The sequence below is a fragment of the Oncorhynchus mykiss genome, chromosome 2 (assembly GCF_013265735.2).
Source record: "Oncorhynchus mykiss isolate Arlee chromosome 2, USDA_OmykA_1.1, whole genome shotgun sequence".
NCBI lineage: Eukaryota > Metazoa > Chordata > Actinopteri > Salmoniformes > Salmonidae > Oncorhynchus > Oncorhynchus mykiss.
Genome location: NC_048566.1, coordinates 7923335 through 7948846, shown reverse-complemented (window position 1 = coordinate 7948846; position 25512 = coordinate 7923335). Strand labels below are relative to the sequence as shown.

General features: G+C 46.9%; 2 protein-coding genes across 3 annotated transcripts; both read left to right on the top strand.

Moving 5' to 3' along the window:
- Nucleotides 1-329: 329 nt before the first annotated feature.
- On the top strand, nucleotides 330-5486 carry LOC118937629 (serine/threonine-protein phosphatase 6 regulatory ankyrin repeat subunit A-like). 2 transcript variants are annotated; one of them, XR_005034884.1, is made up of 3 exons: nucleotides 330-549; nucleotides 1874-1932; nucleotides 2280-5486. XR_005034884.1 is itself a non-coding variant. In XM_036936987.1 (3 exons), exons 1-3 carry the CDS (start codon nucleotides 480-482, stop codon nucleotides 2655-2657), a joined length of 354 nt encoding a protein of 117 aa, XP_036792882.1. In that variant the 5' UTR covers nucleotides 330-479; the 3' UTR covers nucleotides 2658-5486. The 2 variants fall into 2 exon arrangements, 1 of the variants encoding a protein (XP_036792882.1); XM_036936987.1 differs by having other exon boundaries at nucleotides 2433-5486.
- Nucleotides 5487-10597: 5111 nt separating this feature from the next.
- On the top strand, nucleotides 10598-15534 carry LOC118937628. Its single transcript, XM_036936983.1, has 4 exons — nucleotides 10598-14226; nucleotides 14471-14724; nucleotides 15072-15159; nucleotides 15294-15534. The coding sequence occupies exons 1-4, from the start codon at nucleotides 10614-10616 to the stop codon at nucleotides 15467-15469; spliced, it is 4131 nt and encodes a 1376-aa protein (XP_036792878.1). The 5' UTR covers nucleotides 10598-10613; the 3' UTR covers nucleotides 15470-15534.
- Nucleotides 15535-25512: the final 9978 nt, after the last annotated feature.

Sequence of the window (25512 nt, the reverse complement as noted above, 5' to 3'; positions counted from 1 at the left end):
AGACCATGTAGAACATATGTTGATTCTTATCAAGTTGGTGGGCAGGCAATCTTTTCTACTCCAAATATTGCATTTATATCTGTAATGATTAACCCTAATGGTCTCAGATCAGCAGTAGAAAGAAGTAGGCCTAATTATTTTAGGTGTAATCTTCAAAGATATTAGGGGGAAATAAACACTGTACCCAAATCCACGTTTTACAATGCTCCTGGGAAATGGGTAGGCCTCCACCTATAGTCCTTCACAGTTTTACAGCTGTGATATATTTATTTATTTACATAGATCACATACATAAATAAATATGTTAGCTGTAGGTAGCGTTGAGATAAAATTCCCATATTCTATTGCTACTAACATAAATCCTAATATATCATGTTTTCCTCATTTGCTCTGTAAGAGGTTCGTCATATGAAGGACACTCAATTGGATGTGACCCCTAACCTGCAATAGGGGCTCAGTGAGGTGACAGACATCCTGTAATGGATCTCCAGCTAGTGTCTGAGGACCTGGAGAAGGCTGTGTCTACAGCTGTGGGGCAGGACAAGCATGGTAACCTAACCTCACTGTATGAAGGATTTTATTGTTATGGATAGTCATCTCCAATCTGTTCAAATATCACTGTTGTTGATAACACACATTACCAAAATGATTCACACTTGTCTTCCTATTTCCACATAATCTGTCATGGTTCCCCACCCCAACGGCATAAAACCAACCTCTCTTTATTGCTACTGCTAATACACCCAAATCCAACAGCGTTTGAGTATCTTTTTGCTGTTCTTCTAACCCTGAATGGCAACATTTTATCCTAGTACACAAGCATGTCACTTTATCCATCCACACCCACTCTACTGCCGCATGGCCACTGCGGCTGAGACTTTCACCCTCTCGTTACAGGTATAGCAGGTAACCAACCCCACCCGGGTCTTACCCCCTAGGACTTACCCTTTGCAGGTACCTGCCTGCTCGGGCTTACCTTCCGGGACTCACCCTATTCTTATAGTACAAGCAGGAACCAACCTACTCGGGATTTACCCCCTAGGAGTTACCCTCTACAGGTTTGGGTTTACCTTCCGGGACTTACCATATACCACAAAGCTACGACCGGTCGTAATACAATGGGACTACTGAATAAGCTCAGGCTTTCTAGGTTCGTACCCTATAATTGGTTCAGCCTACGACTCTCATCTCCCCAAGATGTCAGAATTAGTGATAACGGGTGTAGGAACTTTGCTTACCTTGTTTCCGTTTCACTGTTTCTTAATCTCTAGTTCGACTGCAAATCGCGGTGAACCCTGCTCGCAGTGCCAACTGTTAGGTTCTAATTCTCAGAGTAAAAACTCGACGGACACTATGAATGCTTGAACCAAGTTTATTCTTCCCAGAGGGTCAAGACAGCTGCATTAGACAAAAAACATATTCACACAAGCACTGATATTTAATCCTCTCTCCTATGCTGAGTCTGCTCCTACACCTCTAAACAGCCAATGCATCTCTGTTGCTAGACAGAACCTTGGTGATATCTGTTCTTCCTCACTTCATCTGACCTGACCGCTACCCCAAAGTGCTCACTCCTCCCCAACTCAAGGCTGACATGGTGATTGGTACCAGACTGTGTCTCTTCTCATCCCAGAGGATCCCACCCATAGGATGCCTGATGGCTAACAATAACATATCCTGACATAATGTAAACGTTATACATTAAGCTCTCTCCCTCAGTGACATGAATTAGTATATTTCATATTCTCAGAACCCAACAGTAGGTTTTAAGGTGTGGCTGCATGTTTGTCGTGGACGCATCGTCACTCTTGATGTTCTTTTTCCAAGTCTGAACTGGCCGTTCTTGTCTTTCCTCAACTAATTGAAACCTCAGGGACAGACATCCTGAACGACTCTGATGTCAGAGCTCCCATCAGCCCTCTACACCTCGCTGTGAGTAAAGCCTACCTGCTCCTGTAGTGGTCTCCATATGACAAATGGCACCCTATTCCCTATTTAGTACACTACGTTTGACCAGATCCTTATAGGCCCTGATCAAAAGTAGTTCACTACATAGGGAATAGGGTGCTATCTGGGATGCAAGCATGGTGTAGATTTTCCACAGGAAGTTGACTGTCCAGACAGACTCACACACCATATTCCGATCTATTCCTGATTAGTGTAAAATACATGCATATTCTACACAGTGATGATGAGGATGATTTCCTTATTTTGCCATTTGAGTTAATCAACCTCAGAAGAGAAGTAGAGTGTTTGTTTCTCAATCCCACGCTTGGCAGGAACCTCCGATGTTGATGCTGGGCGGGAGCAAAAATGGGCTCCCGATTGAAAGACTCTGGTCTACTTTAGAGGTCTAGCACTGTATTTCTGTTCAGGCGTACCACGGGTCTACTCTAGGACATTGATTATATTAAGAGTGAATATCTATTCAGGCGTACCACAGTCACCACCATGCTATGGAGGTCCTGGTTCAGTCTCTGCTGGATCTAGACGTGAGGGACAGCCAGGGGCGCACCCCTCTGGACCTGGCTGCCTTAAAAAGATATGTGGAGTGTGTTGACGTCCTCATCAACCAGGAAGCCTCCATCCTGGTTAAAGACTTCACTCTGAAGAGGACCCCCATCCACGCTGCAGGTAGACATAAGGATATCACATAGAGCTTCTGTAATTAAAACGTTTTCCTGACCAAGATGGCCATTTGTTTGGTCATGTTGCTAGGATGACAATGTCCACTCTAGGGATGTTACATGGTATCGTGTGAAAATGCCCACTAGACACTGATCTAAGGTCCTTTTTTGTCATGTTCTCCACTAATGATTGAGGATCTAGGGAGGGTAAGCTGATCCTAGATCAGTGCACAGGGGAGACTTCTATCCAGAGCCAGGTACACAGCTAGCAGGTGACAGGCTTCGATGGCCTCAGCCCCAAAATTCATTATTATCTGCTGTGTTAACATCATGAGGATGTCATCTACCAACACCACTGTTCTTGAAATCTGTCTGTTCATGTGAAGGTTATAGTCATCCAGCAATCTGCTCATATCCTCTCTGTTTATCCTCCTCTAGCTACCAATAGTCAATCATCTGACATTCTTAAATCCTCTCTGTTTATCCTCCTCTAGCTACCAATGGTCAATCATCTCACATTCTTATATCTTCTCAGTTTTTCCACCTCTAGCTACTGAAGGTCAATCATCTCACATTCTTATATCCTCTCTGTTTATCTTCCTCTAGCAACCAACGGTCATTCGGAGTGTTTGCGTTTGCTGATTGGAAATGCTGACCTCCAGAGTGCAGCGGACATTCAAGACGGGAATAGTCACTTGGGTTTTGGATACAATTCCTGAAATAAAGAGATTTTGAAACTGGGGTTGCATCCCAAATGGCAACCTATACCCTACTTGGTACAGTACTTTAAACCAAAGTCCTATGGGCTCAGGTCAAGAGTAGTGTACCATATAGGGAATAGGTTGCCATTTGGGACTCAGCCTGGTTATTACCAGTTTGTAATATGACCTGTTGTCTTGTGTATCAGAACCCCTCTGACGCTGTCGGTGCTGAGCGGACACACAGACTGTGTGTACTCACTGTTTCAACAAGGGAGCCAGCGTAGAAGCCAAAGACAAATGGCACAGAACAGCTCTACACAGAAGGGTTGCGAGGAGAGTTGGCTGTACGCGCTCACACACAGAAAGAGAGGGGGAGGCTTGTTCTGATCTAGGGATGGGGCCATTGAACTACTAGGGATGGCTTTGGTGTGGGATCTAGCATGGAATATGAATTATGCCCAAATATACCTATTATGATTCCTTATTATTTAATTGATTATAAATTATTCAAATCCATTCTTGCCTCCCCTCCCTTCCCTTCCTCCTAGGCGGTGACGGGTCACGAGGAGTGCAGCACAGCGCCAGCTTCCTGGTTCGGGAAGGTAAGGTGCGGAGCCATGTCCACCTGGTGGCGTTGTCCGGACACATCGGGGTGCTGGGGTGGCTCCTACACACCGCCCAGTCAGTGTGGACCCTCCCCGTCATCACAGACAACCAGGGCTACACGCCACTACACTGGGCCTGCTACAACGGTACGTACTGGACAGAGGGACAGCGAAGTGGGCCAGAGGTCACAAACAAATACACACATAAACACAGCGTTGCTTAAATCACCACAGCCAGCTTCGGGAGGGCAGGAACCAAGCCATCCGCACAGGAACCTTAAGAGTCCCTCAGACAGTGAGAGAGAAGAGGGAGGGATAGGGGGAAGCACAACAGGCCCACACTCATCCTCTCGTACCACCAGGTTCCCTTCCAGCAGATACTGGACTTCAGAGGAACTGCTGCTGCTATACCCCATCTTTACCTTTACCCACAAAGGTCCTAAACGGTAGAAACCTGCGTTTCGGCATTTTCAAAACCTGTTTTGAGTATAGAAATTGGGCTGAGTGTTTGTGCTGAGAAAAGACATAAGGAGTGATGTTTCATTTAAGTTTCATGAGAGTGATTGTCATGTTTATCCGCACACTAAGACAGTCAGAACGCACCTAGCCTCTTGTCTGTAATCCATGTGGGAGGAGGGGAAATCATACATTTTGTATGAACAAATATTTTTATAAAATCATTCATGTCTTAAGCTCTGTGGGAATAAAAAAATTGTACCATTTGCTCTGATGAGTAATTGTAAAGATTTAATGCATCCCAAATGGAACCCTATACTGAATAGTACACTACTGTTGAACAGGGTCCATAGGGTTCTGGTCAAAAGCAGTGCCATTTAGGATGCTGGTATGTGAGCAACACGACTATTTGAAGGGACCTATTACATTATTAAACCTACCTGTCCTTTGGCCTCTAGAAAGTATTTTAGAAAGTTAATAATTAATTCATGTTTTCTTTCTTGTGATATTTGTCATTTTGTGCCTTTGTTAGTTACTGAGGGGAGGTTAGGAGAGTAGGGGCACCTGTATGAGCGACAACAATGATGCACACTAAGTACTACAACGTTTGTGAAAAGCACTGATACTATCCAGAGGCATGTGAGGTGGAAAACATGTCTCCCTTGGAGAGGAGAAACATTGTAAACCAATGGTAGGACAGCAGCATTTAGATTTTCTTCTGTTGGAAAATAAATATCGATATTATTTGTCTTTGGTCTTATAATCAATGTTTTTTAACAGGTGTTGCTTGCTTTAACTTCTTCAAAAAATGAAACCACTCAATCCTTGTATGTGATTGAATGTTCATATCCCCGTTTTTGTCTCTTTTTGAAAATCATTTTAACTGGAAATATGTGCAATACATTTGCTATGTTCACCAAATCAGCAACAAGAGAGTCACAGGTTCACAGGTTTTTCGTGTCATTATCATTCTTTTAAACGGATGAAACTAGCATGTACATATGAAATGGTGACTGAATTCGAAACTCCCATGAATTCTTTCAGTATCTGAAGTTTGCTGTATATTTTATGAGTAATAAATGTTATTTAATGATGAACTCTGGGTTATCGGTGTGGGTTATGTATTTTATTTTATTTTGCATTGCGTCCACAACATGACATTTTTAAGGGCAATAGTAGCCTACATTTGTGTACAACTCGCAGGATTTCCATGCGTGAGCTTTCAACCGCTCAGGGCGTTGCATCAGCACGAGATTGGAAGTGCGTCAAATCTGTACAGCATTGTTACGTCATCACTGATAAACGTTGAAACTGATGAGAAACCGCGGGAGCAGTTCAGTCTGATTCTCGCTAGTCCTGGAGGAGCGTTCATTTTGGCAAGGAAATGTGCTGATTTTGCAAGGACGTGAGAAGAAAGAGTTCAAGGTAGGCATGTTATTTAAGCAATAAGGCCCAAGCGGTTGTGGTATATGGTCAATATACCACGGCTAAGGGCTGTTCTTACAACCCGAAGTGCTAGGACACAGCCCTTAGCCATGGTATATTTATTTTATTTATTTCACCTTTATTTAACCAGGTAGGCTAGTTGAGAACAAGTTCTCATTTGCAACTGCGACCTGGCCAAGATAAAGCATAGCAGTGTGAACAGACAACACAGAGTTACACATGGAGTAAACAATTAACAAGTCAATAACACAGTAGGAAAAAAAGTCTATATACATTGTGTGCAAAAGGCATGAGGAGGTAGGCGAATAATTACAATTTTGCAGATTAACACTGAAGTGATAAATAAATGATCAGATGGTCATGTACAGGTAGAGAGATATTGGTGTGCAAAAGAGCAGAAAAGTAAATAAATATAAACAGTATGGGGATGAGGTAGGTAAAATTGGGTGGGCTATTTACCGATAGACTATGTACAGCTGCAGCGATGGGTTAGCTGCTCAGATAGCAGATGTTTGAAGTTGGTGAGGGAGATAAAAGTCTCCAACTTCAGCGATGTTTGCAATTCGTTCCAGTCACAGGCAGCAGAGAACTGGAACGAAAGGCGGCAAAATGAGGTGTTGGCTTTAGGGATGATCAGTGAGATACACCTGCTGGAGCGCGTGCTATGGGTGGGTGTTGCCATCGTGACCAGTGAACCTCATGAGATAAGGGGGAGCTTTACCTAGCATGGACTTGTAGATGACCTGGAGTCAGTGGGTCTGGCGACGTATATTGGCCATATATCACGAATCCCCGAGGTGCCTTATTGCTATTATAAACTGGTTACCAACATAATTAGAGCAGTAAAAAATACATGTTTTGTCATACCCATGGTATACAGTCTGATATACCACGGCTTTCAGCCAATCAGCATTCAGGTCTCAATCCACCCAGTTTATAATTATTTTGAAATACCCATTTATATTAATTACTGTGGATTAAATATTGTTAAATAAATGAAATGATGTGCTATTCATTCTGTAATATCAAACTACAAATTCTATGGCCGGGGAGTCATGAGAGTTGGCTAAAGGTACAGTAGAATCTGTTGTGGGTCAAATGGGGGTCTAGGGTCAAAGGCTATGACACCACCTTCACATTTACGTCCTAAATGGCACCCTATTCCCTATGTAGGCTAGTGCACTACTTTTAACTAAGATCCATACACTGGTTGGCTGGTCATGAAAAACATGCGCTCGCTCATCAATGGCCGGAATGCGTGTATCTTGTTATGACTCTAAACCTCAGCTAGCAAGTGCTCATTATGCAAATGTATTTGTTTGCCGGTAACATTTAGAGACTAAATATAGTTTACATGTTGTCAACGTTCTAAGCGAACCCTGTCTATTTACTTTGTCTATTTTACCCAGTTACATGCCAGTTTTGTTGCTAAACAACCAACCCGTCTTTTTAGGTGTCATAATACCCATAAAACCTTGCGGTCAAACAGGGAGGGAAATGGTTCCAATCGTTTTTCCACCATTCATTTTTCCCATAGGCGATTTCAGAAACACATAAAATAAGGGCTGTGTTTCATGTAGGCTTACCCTGGTGTGCCATTTTTAGAACCATGTAAATCTGTCACGGACAAGGTGACTTTTAGCAATACATTTGGCTCTATTTACTCTCAGATTCGAAATTTGTAATTAGCATCAAAGTAGACATGCAAAACTACAAATCCCTGCAAGCTCCTAAACGTCATTTCTAGCTGACACCTTTGCTAACAGGTTTTGTGTCAATTTAAAACTTGCACTAAACAGTTCACAGAATTGGCCATTTAAAGAAATGTAGCCAATTTATTAATTACTACATTTAGCTAACATTAGATAGTTAATCAAGAGATTCTTACCTTTGCCTCGATCAGCATGATCATCGTGGCATTTGTAGTTCTTTATGATAGCCACATTAGCAGATAATTAGCATTTCATTTTTGGGGGGTAAATACAGGCAAATATATTGATAAAAGTCACCTTGTCCTAGAGAGATTTACAGTTATCAAAATGTCACACCAGGGTAAGCCTACCTGAAACACAGCCCTTATTTTAAGTGTTTCTAAAATCCACTATGGGAAAAGTGTATGGTGTAAAAACGATTGGAACCATTTCCCTGTTTGACTACTATGTTTTATGGGGATTATGACTCATTCCTGTGGCACTCTATAGGGCTCCGGCCAAAAGAAGTGCATTATATTGGAAATAGGGTGCTATTTCGGACACAAGCATAGATATGATGCATTATGATGTGACCATAGAAATATAATCACTAGAAAGGATAGAGCCTCTGATCACGGCAATTTGACTGGTAAACTGAACTGTACACCTGACATGATGTTCTGGTGATTTTATAGTGACCTTAGAGAGATTCCTTTTTCTGTATCTAGATCTGATAAAGATCACAGAGAGGTTGAGAGACAGACCAAGTTGGAAGAGGCTGTTCTAGAGACAGATATCCCAACTCTGTCACTAGAGGCTGAAGGAGAGATTGAGATGCAGGAAGCTGATCTGAAGACAGATGGCACATCTCAGTCACAGGAGGTTGAAGGAGAGAGTGAGTTGGACGAGGCCATTGTCATCCCATCTCAGTCACAGGAGGTATGATGTTTTGTGTTTTAATGACGCATTGACGATTAAAATGACAAATGAATTGTCCAAGCTTGAGCTAGTAAAGGTCTTCTAATCTAGGAGGCCAAAGGAGAGAGTGAGTTGAATCAGGTTGATCTGAAGACATCCACATCAACTCTGACACTGGAGGTCGAAGAAGAGAGTGTGATGCAGGAGAGTGATGATGTAGAAACAGCCGGGCCATCTCAATGCCAGGAGACTGAACGAGTGGCAAAGGTAAATGCTTCCAGATAACAGTGTGTGTGTGTGTGTACATGTCTGTTTGTGCACGCAGACAGTAGTTCGTAAACAGACATTACGTTAACACTGCATGGCGAATTTGATTGAATTCCAGCCTAAGTCTGCTTTCTGTCGTCCCCATCAGGCTAAAGTGGTGACCTTCACTACCATGACCCGCAAGGCTGCAGCCTCCCAGACCAGCCTCACCCTCAGCAGGGGAAAGAGAAGCTACCCAGACCTACACACCTTTGTGCAGGACATGAAGGATGGGTTAGTTGCTCTTTGGTTCCCTGTGCATCCCCTAGATATGTTCCCTATTAGAGCCTTGGTCAACAATAGTTCCGTATTTAAGGAATAGGGGCCATTTGGGACGTACCCATAGGGACAATCTCAATTGCATTCTCCTCGAGTCCTCTCTTCTCGCCTCCTTCTCAAAACCCATTGGATGAGAAAGCCCTCCCTTTTGACCATCTCGTCCTATGGGTTTTGAGAAGGAGGTGAGGTGTCTCGGGCAAATACAAGGGACTCAACGGACCAATCAGGGATGTTTGGATGTGGCCTAGTTCCGTAGAGGTCCATCCATACCGTAATCTAAGAGAATAGAGGTAATGTCATGTAGTTTAATTGTGTACCTTTTTTAATTTACTTTTCAGCCATTGGAATCTGCTGAGTGAGAATATGCGTGCCGGGGTGAGTTATAGTCACTTCTAAAGTAGTTCATGTTGGTAAGATGGACCAAACATTCCAAACTCCTATTGGTGGAAATCGTGCAGGACCTTTAATTCAGAGGTTCCCAAATTTTTCCCTCAGGCCCCCCTTTCCAGCATTGTGGAACATCCTGAACCACTGCTTTAATTGACTAGCTTGAGTAAACACATGGTGCAGCAGTGCAGCTCCGTTAACAAACTAACTCTGTATGGTCTTTTAACATTTCAGATGAGCAGAGATGAGTTTAGTGCTAGGTGCATGGATATTACAAATTGGGTGATGGAGTCTACATCCACTGTGGTCGTTCCCGCCCTTGACCTCACCATGCAGATCAGGCTCTCTGATTCGTCAAGCTCTTCTGGATCAGGAAGTAATGAGGCTAGAGAAGTGACCTCTCTTGGCCGCAGCGTCAGATTCAGCTTTCGTGGTGGACCCAGTAGACGCATCAGTTCAAGAACTACTTGCAGCACACAAACTCCCACGCCTTTCCCCTCCTCTCATAGGTACTTACCCCTATCCCCTCCTCTCACAGGTACTTACCCCTATCCCCTCCTCTCACAGGTACCTACCCCTATCCCCTCCTCTCATAGGTACTTACCCCTATCCCCTCCTCTCACAGGTACTTACCCCTATCCCCTCCTCTCACAGGTACCTACCCCTATCCCCTCCTCTCATAGGTACTTACCCCTATCCCCTCCTCTCACAGGTACTTATCCCTATCCCCTCCTCTCATAGGTACCTACCCCTATCCCCTCCTCTCATAGGTACCTACCCCTATCCCCTCCTCTCACAGGTACTTATCCCTATCCCCTGCTCTCATAGGTACCTACCCCTATCCCCTCCTCTCACAGGTACTCACCCCTATCCCCTCCTCTCATAGGTACTCACCCCTATCCCCTCCTCTCATAGGTACCTACCCCTATCCCCTCCTCTCACAGGTACTCACCCCTATCCCCTCCTCTCACAGGTACTCACCCCTATCCCCTCCTCTCATAGGTACTTACCCCTTTCCCCTCCTCTTCTTGTAGGTCTTTCTAAAAACATTATTCCCATGTCTCTTGTTATAAGTACAAATATCCATTCCAGATCCACCTAGAGAGAAATACTACTTAGGTACTTCCAAATTCTTGGATCATATGTTGTATTTTGTTATCATGTACTATTAATTTCTGTTGTGCATTCTGCAGGTCCATGACCTCTTTGCTGAGTGATGACGAAGAGCGATATGTCTCCTCACCTGAGGGTGGTGATAGAGAGATGAGACACAGACCCCACTCGGCACCACTGAGTTCTGTGTTTGGAATCTCTGAGGATTCTGTCTTCAACATGGTCCAGAGAGGCCAGTCGCAGAGTGGCATCGTACTGTCATCCAGTTGGAGTAGACGGGAGAAATACAGACCTGTCAAAATACCAACGGACACCAGGTTTATGATGGGTATTGTAGAGTTGGTAATGAACCTTCTCAACTCCAGATTGGCTGAGCTAATGCGAAGTTTCAGTCAGGGAACTCTAGGTCCGCTGTCTGGTAGTATCTCAGCAAGTCAGCAGTTTGCCCAAGAAATGCTAAGCATGGTGTCTGCTAAGATGTATTCCCATGCCATAGAGCATATTGCGCACGGCTACAAGTCTCCCCTTGAGTTAGAGAGGGAGCTTGAGGCCATATTGGGTCCTCTGGCTGGACAGGTTATAGTCATCATCATAGATAGCATCTTTAAGGCTAAAGCCAACGGAGGAAACAAGGGACGAGCGACCAGCCCCTTGACCTATTTTCTCACTGCCGTTTCGGCAGAAATACAAAGCCTAGTTGTTCAGAGATCGGCTAGCAGACCGTCCACCAGACTGTCCAACAACGACCCACTGCTGAACATTTCCAAGTCAAAGGTCTTAAGATCAGTTCTGCTCAAAATGGCAGAACTCTTTGGCCAAGGTCCAAGTGAAACCTGTCTAGTTCCAGTAGTCCAGAGTCAGTCCGACAACTCTGTTTGCGACTGGACTCTGAATGCAGGCACCGTTCATCCAAGTCAATTTCTGTCCCACAACAGAATGTCAGAAGTGTCATCCGATGTTGTGGATCTTGTACTTGAGGTTTTTGGGATAACAGGATTTTTGGATAGCAGGAGCCCGTCAAGGCCACAGAGTGCCTGCTCCTACAACTCAGCTAGTGGAGCAATAGATATGAGAGCTCTTGCTGGGGACTTGGTCAGACAGGTGTCTGTCAAACTCAGACCCTTTGTCTCTGAGAGTCAACTCTCCACCATGTCCATGACAGATCTGTCATATATTTCTGACTCCACCTTGAAGCAGTTGTGTTGTAGCTCTGCTGTTGCTGCAGCAACGGTCTGTCAAGCAATCAAAATGGAGCTCGAGAACCAGAGACCAACCGACCTGTCAGCCAGAGACCTACTATCGTCTCTGGTAGAGAGCATTGAGGACATGGATATTTCTGACATCCTCCAGGGCCCGTCGGCCATTTTGGAGGAGGCTGCTATGATTAAGCACCCAGAGATCTCCACCTCGACAATATACAGGTCTCTGCTTCTCGACTCATCTCTCGCCTCCTCTAACATGGTCACTGAGAGCATTATCTTCAACAGCCCACGCCCATCAGAGGAGAATGTGAGTATTCAGAATGTGCTCCCTGTTGATAAAGTTGACATCCTCCATGGTCAACCAGTGGAGGGGTATATCGTCAAAGCTGAGCAATGCATCACTCAGGTCATTCAGGATGCAGCTGTGACATATACTAGCGTGCTGGATAAAACCGACACTGGGAAACTGTCAGAAGTTCTGTCTGTCTGCGTTTCCGCTGAGAATATTGAGGATGCATCCTCTGATCTATTTGGTGGAATTATTTCCGACCTGCATGAGGTATCTGAGGTCAATAAGACCTCCATGCGTACGAAATCAGGTCGCAAAATGTTCTGGATGGAAGTGAGTTCAGGTTCCCAGAAGATTTATACCAAAACCCTGGACAAACTGAGGAAGCTTTTCACCTCTCACCTTCTCACTGAGGGAAAAAATACTCCTGTGCAAATTGAGTTATATGACACTGGACTACTTGTAACTGAGACCACTGTGGAGGTATCTCCTGTACAGAAGACAGACAGTAATACCTCTTCAATGTCCTCAGCCCACCAGCTCACCCTCGACACCTGCACTAAAGGGGTCATCAAACAGGTGATCTCGGTGCTGAGGGTGGAGACTTCAAAGGAAGTCAAATGCGAGAGCATGTCAAATGCATCCTTCGACTTCAACCAGAAGTTGGACTCTATAATTTCGAAATTAGAGAGCCTCACCATTTCGAGTGACGGGACGTCAGCCAAGATTGCCAGGCTCACGCGATCTCGTAGTGCAGCCAGCAGATCCTCTAACATTTCCATCCAGAGCTTTCACAGTGCTGAGTTCCAAGCTACGGCCAAACTGATTGTGCGTGAGGCCATTCTCAGAGCTGCTAGCGAAGCCAACTGTTCTTTGCCACAGAGCATGACTAGCAGCACCTTCTCACACCATGTGGTTTCTACAACTGAAGATATAGTGAATATGATCATGCAAGACCTTGAAAGTCTATCCCGGTACACAGTGGAGGACACAGACTCCTTCCCACTAGGAGAGAAAAAGCTGCAGTCCCAGCTCAATCCCAGAGTTGTCTTTGACACCTTATTGGATGCTGCTCATACCATGTACCACAGAGTAAAGGATAGACTGAACGTCTTTTTGTCTTTTCCACCGGTGTCAGTCACCACAGCCAAAGATGTGCTGGACTCCACCCCTGTGGAGACACTCAGATGCTCAAAGTCCCCTGACACTGCTCTTGTTAAGGACAGGAGCCGCCCTCCGTCTGTGAGAAGTGAGAAGCCATTTTCAAAAGTCAGTTTGACTAAAAGGTCTAAAGCCCTTGTGTCTTCGAGTGGCTCCTCCACAGACCACCATGTAATTGACACATGCAGTGAGGATGTCACTCTGCCTACCAGGAGTATGTCAGTTGTGAGCGACACCAGTTTGAAGAGAACCTCTCCTCTCCATGGTAGTGGATTGAGTGCAAGTTGTGAACCTCTTGTGGCTCTACAAGACGGAACAGTGGCAGTCAGCCAAGAAGGCTTTAGCAAAACTGCAAAGGAGACGCTCAGCTTGATCCTAAATGTGATCAAGTGCAGATTGGCCAACTCTGAGAGTTCATCTGTTGGGCAGAATGCAAGGGAGGAGCGTCTGATAACCACTAACATGTTAGACTCTCTACTGGAGAGCCTTGACCTGTTGCCTGACATGAGTGCTGCCAATGAGATCACAAGGACAGAATGCCATACCTCTAACGCAATGGACAAGACAGGTTCACAGTCAGCGCTTGTGAATCAACAAGAAATAAACATATCTGACACCAGTCTCATAGTGAAAACTATAATGGACACATTGAAGACAGACGACCCAGAGATGACTTCAGCAGAAGAACATCTGGATAGACTCCTGTCAATTGAAGCCCTTCAAGATGCGTCTGGCAACCTGATCGCAAAGGTCCATGGTCTCATTCAGGAGATAACCATAAGCCGCCAGCTTCAATCCACGACTGGCCACAGAAGCCTCTCTCAACCAGCGCTGCCAAAGCCAGCACTGAGGAAGCTGTCAAAGGACGATGCGTCAGAGCTCGTTTACAGCTTTGCCCAGACTTCTGTTAGCAGACTCCTGGGGCAGTGTGTGGTTAGGCCTATGCCACCCACCGCTGACAGGGTTTTGGATCAGGTCATCAAGTTGATGACAGACATGGTGATGGACAGCCTGACTGATCTGTCCAAGTCTGCAATGGAGGATGGTAAGTGAAAGTACCTCTTCATCTGCATAGGACTTCATTGTAACATGATGCTCACTACATTGCATTTTATGATGTGAACTTTGCTGTTTGTGTCCAAAATGGCACCTTCTTCCATATTTAGTGCACTACTTTTGACCAGAGCCAGACCCTATGGGCCCAGTTCAAAAGTTGTGCACTATAAAGGGAAGAGAAGGCCTTTTGGGACACAGTGACTGATTTCCATTGTTGCGTCCTCTTCTCCCAGTTATTGTACCCAGGTCGGTCACACCAGCTTGCTCTTCTTACTCAGACACCAGCAATGCCGCAAGTGACATCACTCATGGTATTGTGGCTGACCTTAATGCTACTGAGGAATTCCCTGCCAGGGGCCTTAGCCCGGCTGATGTAAAGGCTGACGGCATGGCCCGCCTTCCCTCTGCCAGGGGGGAAGAGACTAAGAAGAACAGGAAGTGGCATTTCCTACCCAAAATTGTCAAGATTCCAAAGATCAGGATTAAGGTAGAGGGCTCAGTGTCTTTAGATTACCTCTGTAAGGCAGGGCTGAAATGTACCCTACAGATTCACTAAACCCCTATTGTCTCTGCATTAGAACAATGCTGTTGTCATTGTCTTTAGGAGGTTGAGTGAGGCCGCTGTAATACAATCCTAATACACATGGGAGAGAGAGTCAATGGATGTGTTCCAAATTGCACCCTATTCCCTATATAGTGCACTACTTTTGACCAGAGCTCGATGGGCCCTCGATGGGTCAAAAGTAGTGCCTTAAGTAGCCAATAGGGTGCCTTTTGGGATCCATGCCATATATTTTACACATGCTCAGTTGTCCTGATGTGTTTTGTCTTCAGCTGTTCAAGACAAAGGGGGAACCAAAGAGCCACCCTGAACAGGATTCTCTGCCTACCAAACGTCTCAGAGAGACTCGTATTTCACAGGGTAAGTGATAAGCATCGATAATGTCATATTGATGTATTATCCTATGGCCAGCTTGTTAAAACGGTGACTACAGATACAGGCGGACAGACAGATACACACATTCATTTTCTGATTATGAAATATTCTTTTCACAGATGCTGAGTGTGAGGTTCCATCCACTTCCCCACCCAAGGAGGCCCTGACAACCACACTGGCCCCTGCTCCCCAGGAGTCCCAGTCCCGTAAACGCCCTCTCATAGTCAGGGTGTTACGAGCTATCTCCAGAGCCGTCTCCAAACCATTCAGAGAAGCTTTTGGGAAGAAGAATTAGCCAAATGCCAGATTTTATTACTATTTTAATCAGAGCCTTTATTTAATAAAACATTACTGCATTGATTTCTGTCTATAGTCGTCTTACTGTTTGTGCAAGATAATGGTACCACATTGTCAAACGTAGTTATAGTGAAGCACTGTTTATGATTATTGATTGTGGAAATCACATTTTAATACAGAAAAGATGTCGTCACATAAAGACAGACATATAGGAGAAAACTCCGTAGACTATTCACATGATCAAGACACAACTAAAGCCATGAATGGATCATATTATTATACCTTTATTTCAACAAGGAACACAGACTGAGACCAAGGTGTCTTTTACAGCTGGGCCCTGCGTAGACATGTTACACATTCAGTTTAGCTACAATGATTAAGAAACTACACAAGACAAACAAGACCATCACAGATAACACACAAATACAGCAGCAGATTATTACGTTTGCACACAGGTTATTCCCCTAACAGCACAATAACTTGCATTACCCGAAAGTTACAAGCAATACAGAAATAAAAATCCTCCAATAATTATTTAAAATGGGCAACAGGGGGACAAGAGTCTCAAATTTAAGTTTAGTCTGCAGGTTTTTCCATTGGCAAGGAGCGTAACAGGAAAAGGCAGCCATACCCAACTCTGTGGAAATCGCATGGACCTCAAGTGTAATCCATGCTTGAGACCTGGTTTTAGGAATTCTAATTCTAATATTGATGAGTGATGATAAATAAGATGGTAGTTTATTCAGAAGTGCTTCATAGACAAACACGAGAACATATTCTCGTCTCATGGACAGCGAAGTCCCCAACCCACATTTTGATACAAAACACAGTGGTGAGTTCTGTAGCTAGCGTCCGTAATAAACCTAAGTACTCAATGATAAATAGCATCCAGCGATTTAAGTGTTGATGCCGTAGCATGCATGTAGATAATATCCCCATAATCTATAACAGACATAAAAGTAGCTTGCACAATTTGTCTTCTATTTGTACAGGACAAACATGTCCTGTCTCTAAAGAGGAAGCCTAGCTTGATTTTTAGCCATTTACAAAGTTCGTCAATATGCATTTTAATAGACAGTTCATCATCCAACCATATCCCTAAGTATTTATATGCAGAGACCTGATTCATTCGAGAACCATGTAAGCTCTTGTAAGTGCAAGTGTATTTTCAACCAACTTTTTGAACCTATTAAAAATCATAAAATGTGTTTCCTTTGTTTCTTGTTTTAAATGTACATTTTATTTTAACAATTTTAAAACAAGATGAACAGAGAACAGTTGTTACACTTTCTATGAAGCCCATATATATAATGCATACACTCAAGTCATACACTCATAATTACTTAATTACTTAGTGATTGAGTAGGCTACATAGATTTCATGACTAGAAGCTCAAAAGACGAAAACGTCTTTTTTGTTGTTGTAAATGTACATTTGCTATCGTAAATGTTAGCAACACCTCCGCAGGATGCACGGGGGATATGGTCACTAGTGTAGCCAGGAGGTGAGGCCTCATTTAACACAGTAAATTCATCAGGCTAAAGACATGTTTCAGTCAGGCCAATCACATCAAGATTATGATCAGTTCATTGACTATAATTGCCTTTGAAGTAAGGGATCTGACATTAAGTAGCCCTATTTTGAGATGTGAGGTATCATGATCTCTTTCAATAATGACAGGAATGGAGGTCGTCTTTATCTTAGTGAGATTGCTAAGGCGAACACCGCCATGTTTAATTTTGCCCAACCTAGGTCGAGGCACAGACACGGTCTCAATGGAGATAGCTGAGCTGACTACACTGACTGTGCTAGTGGCAGACTGGCTAACAGCCTGCTGCCTGGCCTGCACCCTATTTCATTGTGGAGCTAGAGGAGTTAGAGCCCTGTCTATGTTGGTAGATAAGATGAGAGCACCCCTCCAGCTAGGATGGAGTCCGTCACTCCTCCGCAGGTCAGGCTTGGTCCTGTTTGTGGGTGAGTCCCAGAAAGAGGGCCAATTATCTACAAATTCTATCTTTTGGGAGGGGCAGAAACCAGTTTTCAACCAGCTATTGAGTTGTGAGACTCTGCTGTAGAGCTCATCACTCCCCCTAACTGGGAGGGGGCCAGAGACAATTACTCGATGCCGACACATCTTTCTAGCTGATTTACACGCTGAAGCTATGTTGGTGGTGATCTCTGACTGTTTCATCCTAACATCGTTGGTGCCGACGTGGGTAACAATATCTCTATACTCGCCAGTTTTAGCTTTAGCCAGCACCATCTTCAGATTAGCCTTAACGTCGGTTGCCCTGCCCCCTGGTAAACAGTGTATGATCGCTGGATGATTCGTTTTAAGTCTAATAATGCGGGTAATGGAGTCGCCAATGACTAGAGTTTTCAATTTGTCAGAGCTAATGGTGGGAAGCTTCGGCGTCTCTGACCCCGTAACGGGAGGAGTAGAGACAAGAGAAGGCTCGGCCACACCGGTTGAGCATTCCTACAGCATTTCCCTCCAGAAACCGTGAGAAAGTTGTCCGGCTGCGGGGACCGTGCGAGGGGATTTATACTAACGTTACTATCTGTACTTACTGGTGGCACAGACGCTGTTTCATCCTTTCCTACACTGAAATTACCCTTGCCTAACGATTGCGTCTGAAGCTGGGCTTGTAGCACAGCTATCCTCACCGTAAGGCGATCGTTCTCCTGTATGAGTACAGCGACTGCAATTAGAAGGCATCATGTTAATGTTACTACTTAGCTTCGGCTGTTGGAGGTCCTGACGAACCATGTCCAGATAAAGCGTCCGGAGTATGAGGATTCTGTGTTATGCACTATAGCCCGTTACCATATGTGATTTAATATTATCTGCTGTTGGCTTGTGTGGATGTATGTATGTGTTATGCAACATAGCTGACTTGAACCATTGTTCAGTTTCAGGGCCATGGGCCTTTCTCATGATGGAAAAATACAGAACTGTGCAATGAGTTGGGGGGGGGCACATTCAGAACAGTCTTTTGTTAGATAACAGGAGCCAGGTGCCTGATAACTGCATATTCTACACAGCTACAACGACTGACCGCTGAAGCGCTTAAGGGGCTGGGACCAGCCTCTGCGCCAACAATCAACGATAGGCTGGGTGAGTCTAAACCACGCCCAGTCTACTCTGACAGGCCGGCTCGGAAGCAGGAACTACTTCTGTCAGAGTATATTAAATATCTTTGTCAGGAACAAGTCAGTTCTGTTTTGCCCTGCGAGGTGGGACAGCCCATATATACGAAAATTGCATTTACCACTTATTGCTTAGCTAATAAAAGCCTCATTGTGATATTTATCCTGATACCAGATTCGAATTGACGCAACCCTGACACGAGTGAAAAAATTGAGGGAAAAACCAAAAATATAAACGGTAATTAAAAAGTAAAAACCGTAAAGTTGTCATGTAGCAAAGTAGGCAACAAAACACCGCAACAAGTCTGCAAGTTGTGACCGGAAATGGCGTCAAAATGCTGTTGATGTATCATGTGATGCTACTAGCATAAATGGACCAACACTGAGCACATGTAGCTTAAGTCAATTGGTAATTTAAAACACAGGGGTCTGAGTAATATTGCTGGCGCATGGATATAATGCAAAATAAATGTTGCCATTGGCCTTTCTAGGGAGTTTTTCCTAGCCACCGTGCTTCTTCACCTGCATTGCTTGCTGTTTGGGGTTTTAGGCTGGGTTTCTGTACAGCACTTTGAGATATCAGCTGATGTACGAAGGGCTATATAAAATAAATTTGATTTGATTTGATTTGCCATCACCCCAGTTACTCAAGTCAGGTCATACACCTCAACTCCAAGTAGGAACCACCAAAACAATACAGAGGACACAAGTATTACAGTTAATGTTTAATTGAGCCAAAACAAGCAAATGCAGTTACACACTGGACTAGAGTACCCATGAACTCTTGCATGTCCCACGTCAGATATCCATGGCGTCGTCGCCGGACGGGCCGGTCGCAGCTTCAGAGGTGGCGTCGTCGCCAGACGGGCCGGTCGCAGCTTCAGAGGTGGCGTCGTCGCCAGACGGGCCGGTCGCAGCTTCAGAGGTGGCGTCGTCGCCAGACGGGCCGGTCGCAGCTTCAGAGGTGGCGTCGTCGCCAGACGGGCCGGTCGCAGCTTCAGAGGTGGCGTCGTCGCCAGACGGGCCGGTCGCAGCTTCAGAGGTGGCGTCGTCGCCAGACGGGCCGGTCGCAGCTTCAGAGGTGGCGTCGTCGCCAGACGGGCCGGTCGCAGCTTCAGAGGTGGCGTCGTCGCCAGACGGGCCGGTCGCAGCTTCAGAGGTGGCGTCGTCGCCAGACGGGCCGGTCGCAGCTTCAGAGGTGGCGTCGTCGCCAGACGGGCCGGTCGCAGCTTCAGAGGTGGCGTCGTCGCCAGACGGGCCGGTCGCAGCTTCAGAGGTGGCGTCGTCGCCAGACGGGCCGGTCGCAGCTTCAGAGGTGGCGTCGTCGCCAGACGGGCCGGTCGCAGCTTCAGAGGTGGCGTCGTCGCCAGACGGGCCGGTCGCAGCTTCAGAGGTGGCGTCGTCGCCAGACGGGCCGGTCGCAGCTTCAGAGGTGGCGTCGTCGCCAGACGGGCCGGTCGCAGCTTCAGAGGTGGCGTCGTCGCCAGACGGGCCGGTCGCAGCTTCAGAGGTGGCGTCGTCGCCAGACGGGCCGGTCGCAGCTTCAGAGGTGGCGTCGTCGCCAGACGGGCCGGTCGCAGCTTCAGAGGTGGCGTCGTCGCCAGACGGGCCGGTCGCAGCTTCAGAGGTGGCGTCGTCGCCAGACGGGCCGGTCGCAGCTTCAGAGGTGGCGTCGTCGCCAGACGGGCCGGTCGCAGCTTCAGAGGTGGCGTCGTCGCCAGACGGGCCGGTCGCAGCTTCAGAGGTGGCGTCGTCGCCAGACGGGCCGGTCGCAGCTTCAGAGGTGGCGTCGTCGCCAGACGGGCCGGTCGCAGCTTCAGAGGTGGCGTCGTCGCCAGACGGGCCGGTCGCAGCTTCAGAGGTGGCGTCGTCGCCAGACGGGCCGGTCGCAGCTTCAGAGGTGGCGTCGTCGCCAGACGGGCCGGTCGCAGCTTCAGAGGTGGCGTCGTCGCCAGACGGGCCGGTCGCAGCTTCAGAGGTGGCGTCGTCGCCAGACGGGCCGGTCGCAGCTTCAGAGGTGGCGTCGTCGCCAGACGGGCCGGTCGCAGCTTCAGAGGTGGCGTCGTCGCCAGACGGGCCGGTCGCAGCTTCAGAGGTGGCGTCGTCGCCAGACGGGCCGGTCGCAGCTTCAGAGGTGGCGTCGTCGCCAGACGGGCCGGTCGCAGCTTCAGAGGTGGCGTCGTCGCCAGACGGGCCGGTCGCAGCTTCAGAGGTGGCGTCGTCGCCAGACGGGCCGGTCGCAGCTTCAGAGGTGGCGTCGTCGCCAGACGGGCCGGTCGCAGCTTCAGAGGTGGCGTCGTCGCCAGACGGGCCGGTCGCAGCTTCAGAGGTGGCGTCGTCGCCAGACGGGCCGGTCGCAGCTTCAGAGGTGGCGTCGTCGCCAGACGGGCCGGTCGCAGCTTCAGAGGTGGCGTCGTCGCCAGACGGGCCGGTCGCAGCTTCAGAGGTGGCGTCGTCGCCAGACGGGCCGGTCGCAGCTTCAGAGGTGGCGTCGTCGCCAGACGGGCCGGTCGCAGCTTCAGAGGTGGCGTCGTCGCCAGACGGGCCGGTCGCAGCTTCAGAGGTGGCGTCGTCGCCAGACGGGCCGGTCGCAGCTTCAGAGGTGGCGTCGTCGCCAGACGGGCCGGTCGCAGCTTCAGAGGTGGCGTCGTCGCCAGACGGGCCGGTCGCAGCTTCAGAGGTGGCGTCGTCGCCAGACGGGCCGGTCGCAGCTTCAGAGGTGGCGTCGTCGCCAGACGGGCCGGTCGCAGCTTCAGAGGTGGCGTCGTCGCCAGACGGGCCGGTCGCAGCTTCAGAGGTGGCGTCGTCGCCAGACGGGCCGGTCGCAGCTTCAGAGGTGGCGTCGTCGCCAGACGGGCCGGTCGCAGCTTCAGAGGTGGCGTCGTCGCCAGACAGGCCGGTCGCAGCTTCAGAGGTGGCGTCGTCGCCAGACGGGCCGGTCGCAGCTTCAGAGGTGGCGTCGTCGCCAGACGGGCCGGTCGCAGCTTCAGAGGTGGCGTCGTCGCCAGACGGGCCGGTCGCAGCTTCAGAGGTGGCGTCGTCGCCAGACGGGCCGGTCGCAGCTTCAGAGGTGGCGTCGTCGCCAGACGGGCCGGTCGCAGCTTCAGAGGTGGCGTCGTCGCCAGACGGGCCGGTCGCAGCGTCAGAGGTGGCGTCGTCGCCAGACGGGCCGGTCGCAGCTTCAGAGGTGGCGTCGTCGCCAGACGGGCCGGTCGCAGCTTCAGAGGTGGCGTCGTCGCCAGACGGGCCGGTCGCAGCTTCAGAGGTGGCGTCGTCGCCAGACGGGCCGGTCGCAGCTTCAGAGGTGGCGTCGTCGCCAGACGGGCCGGTCGCAGCTTCAGAGGTGGCGTCGTCGCCAGACGGGCCGGTCGCAGCTTCAGAGGTGGCGTCGTCGCCAGACGTGCCGGTCGCAGCTTCAGAGGTGGCGTCGTCGCCAGACGGGCCGGTCGCAGCTTCAGAGGTGGCGTCGTCGCCAGACGGGCCGGTCGCAGCTTCAGAGGTGGCGGCGTCGTCCGAGGACATGCGCCTCAGCTTCTCCTCAGAGGACAGGGCATCATTTGCCGGAGAGCTACCATGGTTTGGAGAAGCTTGGGATTCTACTTCATTGGTCTCTAAATACTCTTGAGAAAAAACAAAAGGAACAGTTGGGTATTCTACAGCAACACATCTGTTCTACACGGTCTAGGCCAAATTGCTAATCGAATTTTGAGCAACATGAACCCTACAGTTTAAAGTATATGTTTCAGGCCGTACCTTCTCTGGCTTGTTTAGCGTCAGACCCTATGGATCGGAGCAAGGCCAGGGCATGCACAATGGAGACGTCATTTGATGACAGCTCTGAAAAATGTAGGTTAAGGTTTGACAACATTATTTAGACTGAGTTACTCTATGCTGTTGAATGAGTGTCAAACACAGCAGCACCATAGACAGTGACAAAGAACATAGCTAGAAGGGTTGCGGAAAGAAACACTTACCTCCAAGTCTCCTCTGCAGAGAGACTTGATCTTGCTTCTGGGACTTTCCAACAGGGTAACAAGAAACTGAGGAGAAAGTGTTGACAGAAGTTGAGTTCACACAAAATAGCTACATATATTAATAGCAGTGAAGAATAAAAGATGACCAACGCGGAAGATACAGACAGTCAAATATTAATACCCAACTTATAAAGTTAAGCATATTTACCAAACAAATCCCTTAAACATTAGTGAACCAACCTTTGACAACCCCCACAGTCATCACAACGAGCAGCAATTCTCTCACACCTCCCATGATCATGAAAATAGTCTGTGTTATCAACAGGTAATGTCTTCCCATGGCCTGTATGAGGCTTATATAGGCCACTAATGACCTTAGTTTACCTGACAAACATGGCTTAACGATCAATTAACAAGCTTGATTGAGTTGTTACGTTCAGATAGAAATAGACCATGTAGAACATATGTTGATTCTTATCAAGTTGGTGGGCAGGCAATCTTTTCTACTCCATATATTGCATTTATATCTGTAATGATTAACCCTAATGGTCTCAGATCAGCAGTAGAAAGAAGTATTCCTAATTATTTTAGGTGTAATCTTCAAAGATATTAGGGGGAAATAAACACTGTACCCAAATCCACGTTTTACGTTTTTCAGACAGTGAGAGAGAAGAGGGAGGGATAGGGGGAAGCACAACAGGCCCACACTCATCCTCTCGTACCACCAGGTTCCCTTCCAGCAGATACTGGACTTCAGAGGAACTTCTGCTGCTATACCCCATCTTTACCTTTACCCACAAAGGTCCTAAACGGTAGAAAGTGTCCGGCCAACAGACAGACGCACACCTTATGACGGCAATAACCTGTAGTCCAAGGGGATAGTAGCACTTCACTGAGAGCAAAACAGACAGGGACCAAAAGATGTGGAAGAAGCAATTAGGAGGCCTGCGTCTTGTGACCGTAGCGTACGTGTAGGTATGTACGGCAGGACCAAATCAGAGAGATAGGTACGAGCAAGCCCATGTAATGCTTTGTAGGTTAGCAGTAAAACCTTGAAATCAGCCCTTGCCTTGACAGGAAGCCAGTGTAGGGAGGCTAGCACTGGAGTAATATGATATATTTTTGGGGTTCTAGTCAGGATTCTAGCAGCCGTATTTAGCACTAACTGAAGTTTATTTAGTGCTTTATCCGGGTAGCCGGAAAGTAAGAGCATTGCAGTAGTCTAACCTAGAAGTGACAAAAGCATGGATACATTTTTCTGCATCATTTTTGGACAGAAAGTTTGATTTTTGCAATGTTACGTAGATGGAAAAAAGCTGTCCTTGAAACAGTCTTGATATGTTCTTCAAAAGAGAGATCAGGGTCCAGAGTAACGCCGAGGGCCTTCACAGTTTTATTTGAGACGACTGTACAGCCATTAAGATTAATTGTCAGATTCAACAGAAGATCTCTTTGTTTCTTGGGACCTAGAACAAGCATCTCTGTTTTGTCCGAGTTTAAAAGTAGAACGTTTGCAGCCATCCACTTCCTTATGTCTGAAACACATGCTTCTAGCGAGGGCAATTTTGGGGCTTCACCATGTTTCATTGAAATGTTCAGCTGTGTGTCATCCGCATAGCAGTGAAAGTTAACATTATGTTTTCGAATGACATCCCCAAGAGGTAAAATATATAGTGAAAATCAATAGTGGTCCTAAAACGGAACCTTGAGGAACATCGAAATTTACAGTTGATTTGTCAGAGGACAAACCATTCACAGAGACTGTAACAGTTTTCTTCTATCTCCTCCTCTGACGAGGAAGGCAGAGGCTGCGCAACAGCCTTTTCTAAACATTTTGAGAGGAATGGAAGATTCGATATAGGCCGATAGTTTTTTATATTTTCTGGGTCAAGGTTTGGCTTTTTCAAGAGAGGCTTTATTACATCCACTTTTAGTGAGTTTGGTACACATCCGGTGGATAGAGAGCCGTTTATTATGTTCAACATAGGAGGGCCAAGCACAGGAAACAGCTCTTTCAGTAGTTTAGTTGGAATAGGGTCCAGTATGGAGCTTGAAGGTTTAGAGGCCATGATTATTTTCATCATTGTGTCAAGGGATATAGTACTAAAACACTTGAGTGTCTCTCTTGATCCTAGGTCCTGGCAGAGTTGTGCAGACTCAGGACAACTGAGCTTTGAAGGAATACGCAGATTTAAAGAGGAGTCCGTAATTTACTTTGTAATAATCATCTTTTCCTCAAAGAAGTTCATGAATTTATTACTGCTGAGGTGAAAGCCATCCTCTCTTGGGGAATGCTGCTTTTTAGTTAGCTTTGCGACAGTATCAAAAACGAATTTCGGATTGTTCTTATTTTCCTCAATTAAGTTGGAAAAATAGGATGATCGAGCAGCAGCAAGGGCTCTTCGATACTGCACGGTACTGTCTTTCCAAGCTAGTCGGAAGACTTCCAGTTTGGTGTGGCGCCATTTCCGTTCCAATTTTCTGGAAGCTTGCTTCAGAGCTCGGGTATTTTCTGTATACCAGGGAGCTAGTTTCTTATGAGAAATGTTTTTAGTTTTTAGGGGTGCAACTGCATCTAGGGTATTGCGCAAGGTTAAATTGAGTTCCTCAGTTAGGTGGTTAACTGATTTTTGTCCTCTGGCGTCCTTGGGTAGACAGAGGGAGTCTGGAAGGACATCAAGGAATCTTTGTGTTGTCTGTGAATTTATAGCACGACTTTTGATGTTCCTTGGTTGGGGTCTGAGCAGATTATTTGTTGCAATTGCAAACGTAATAAAATGGTGGTCCGATAGTCCAGGATTATGAGGGAAAACATTAAGATCCACAACATTTATTCCATGGGACAAAACTAGGTCCAGAGTATGACTGTGACAGTGAGTAGGTCCAGAGACATGTCGGCTGATTATTCGTTTTAAGT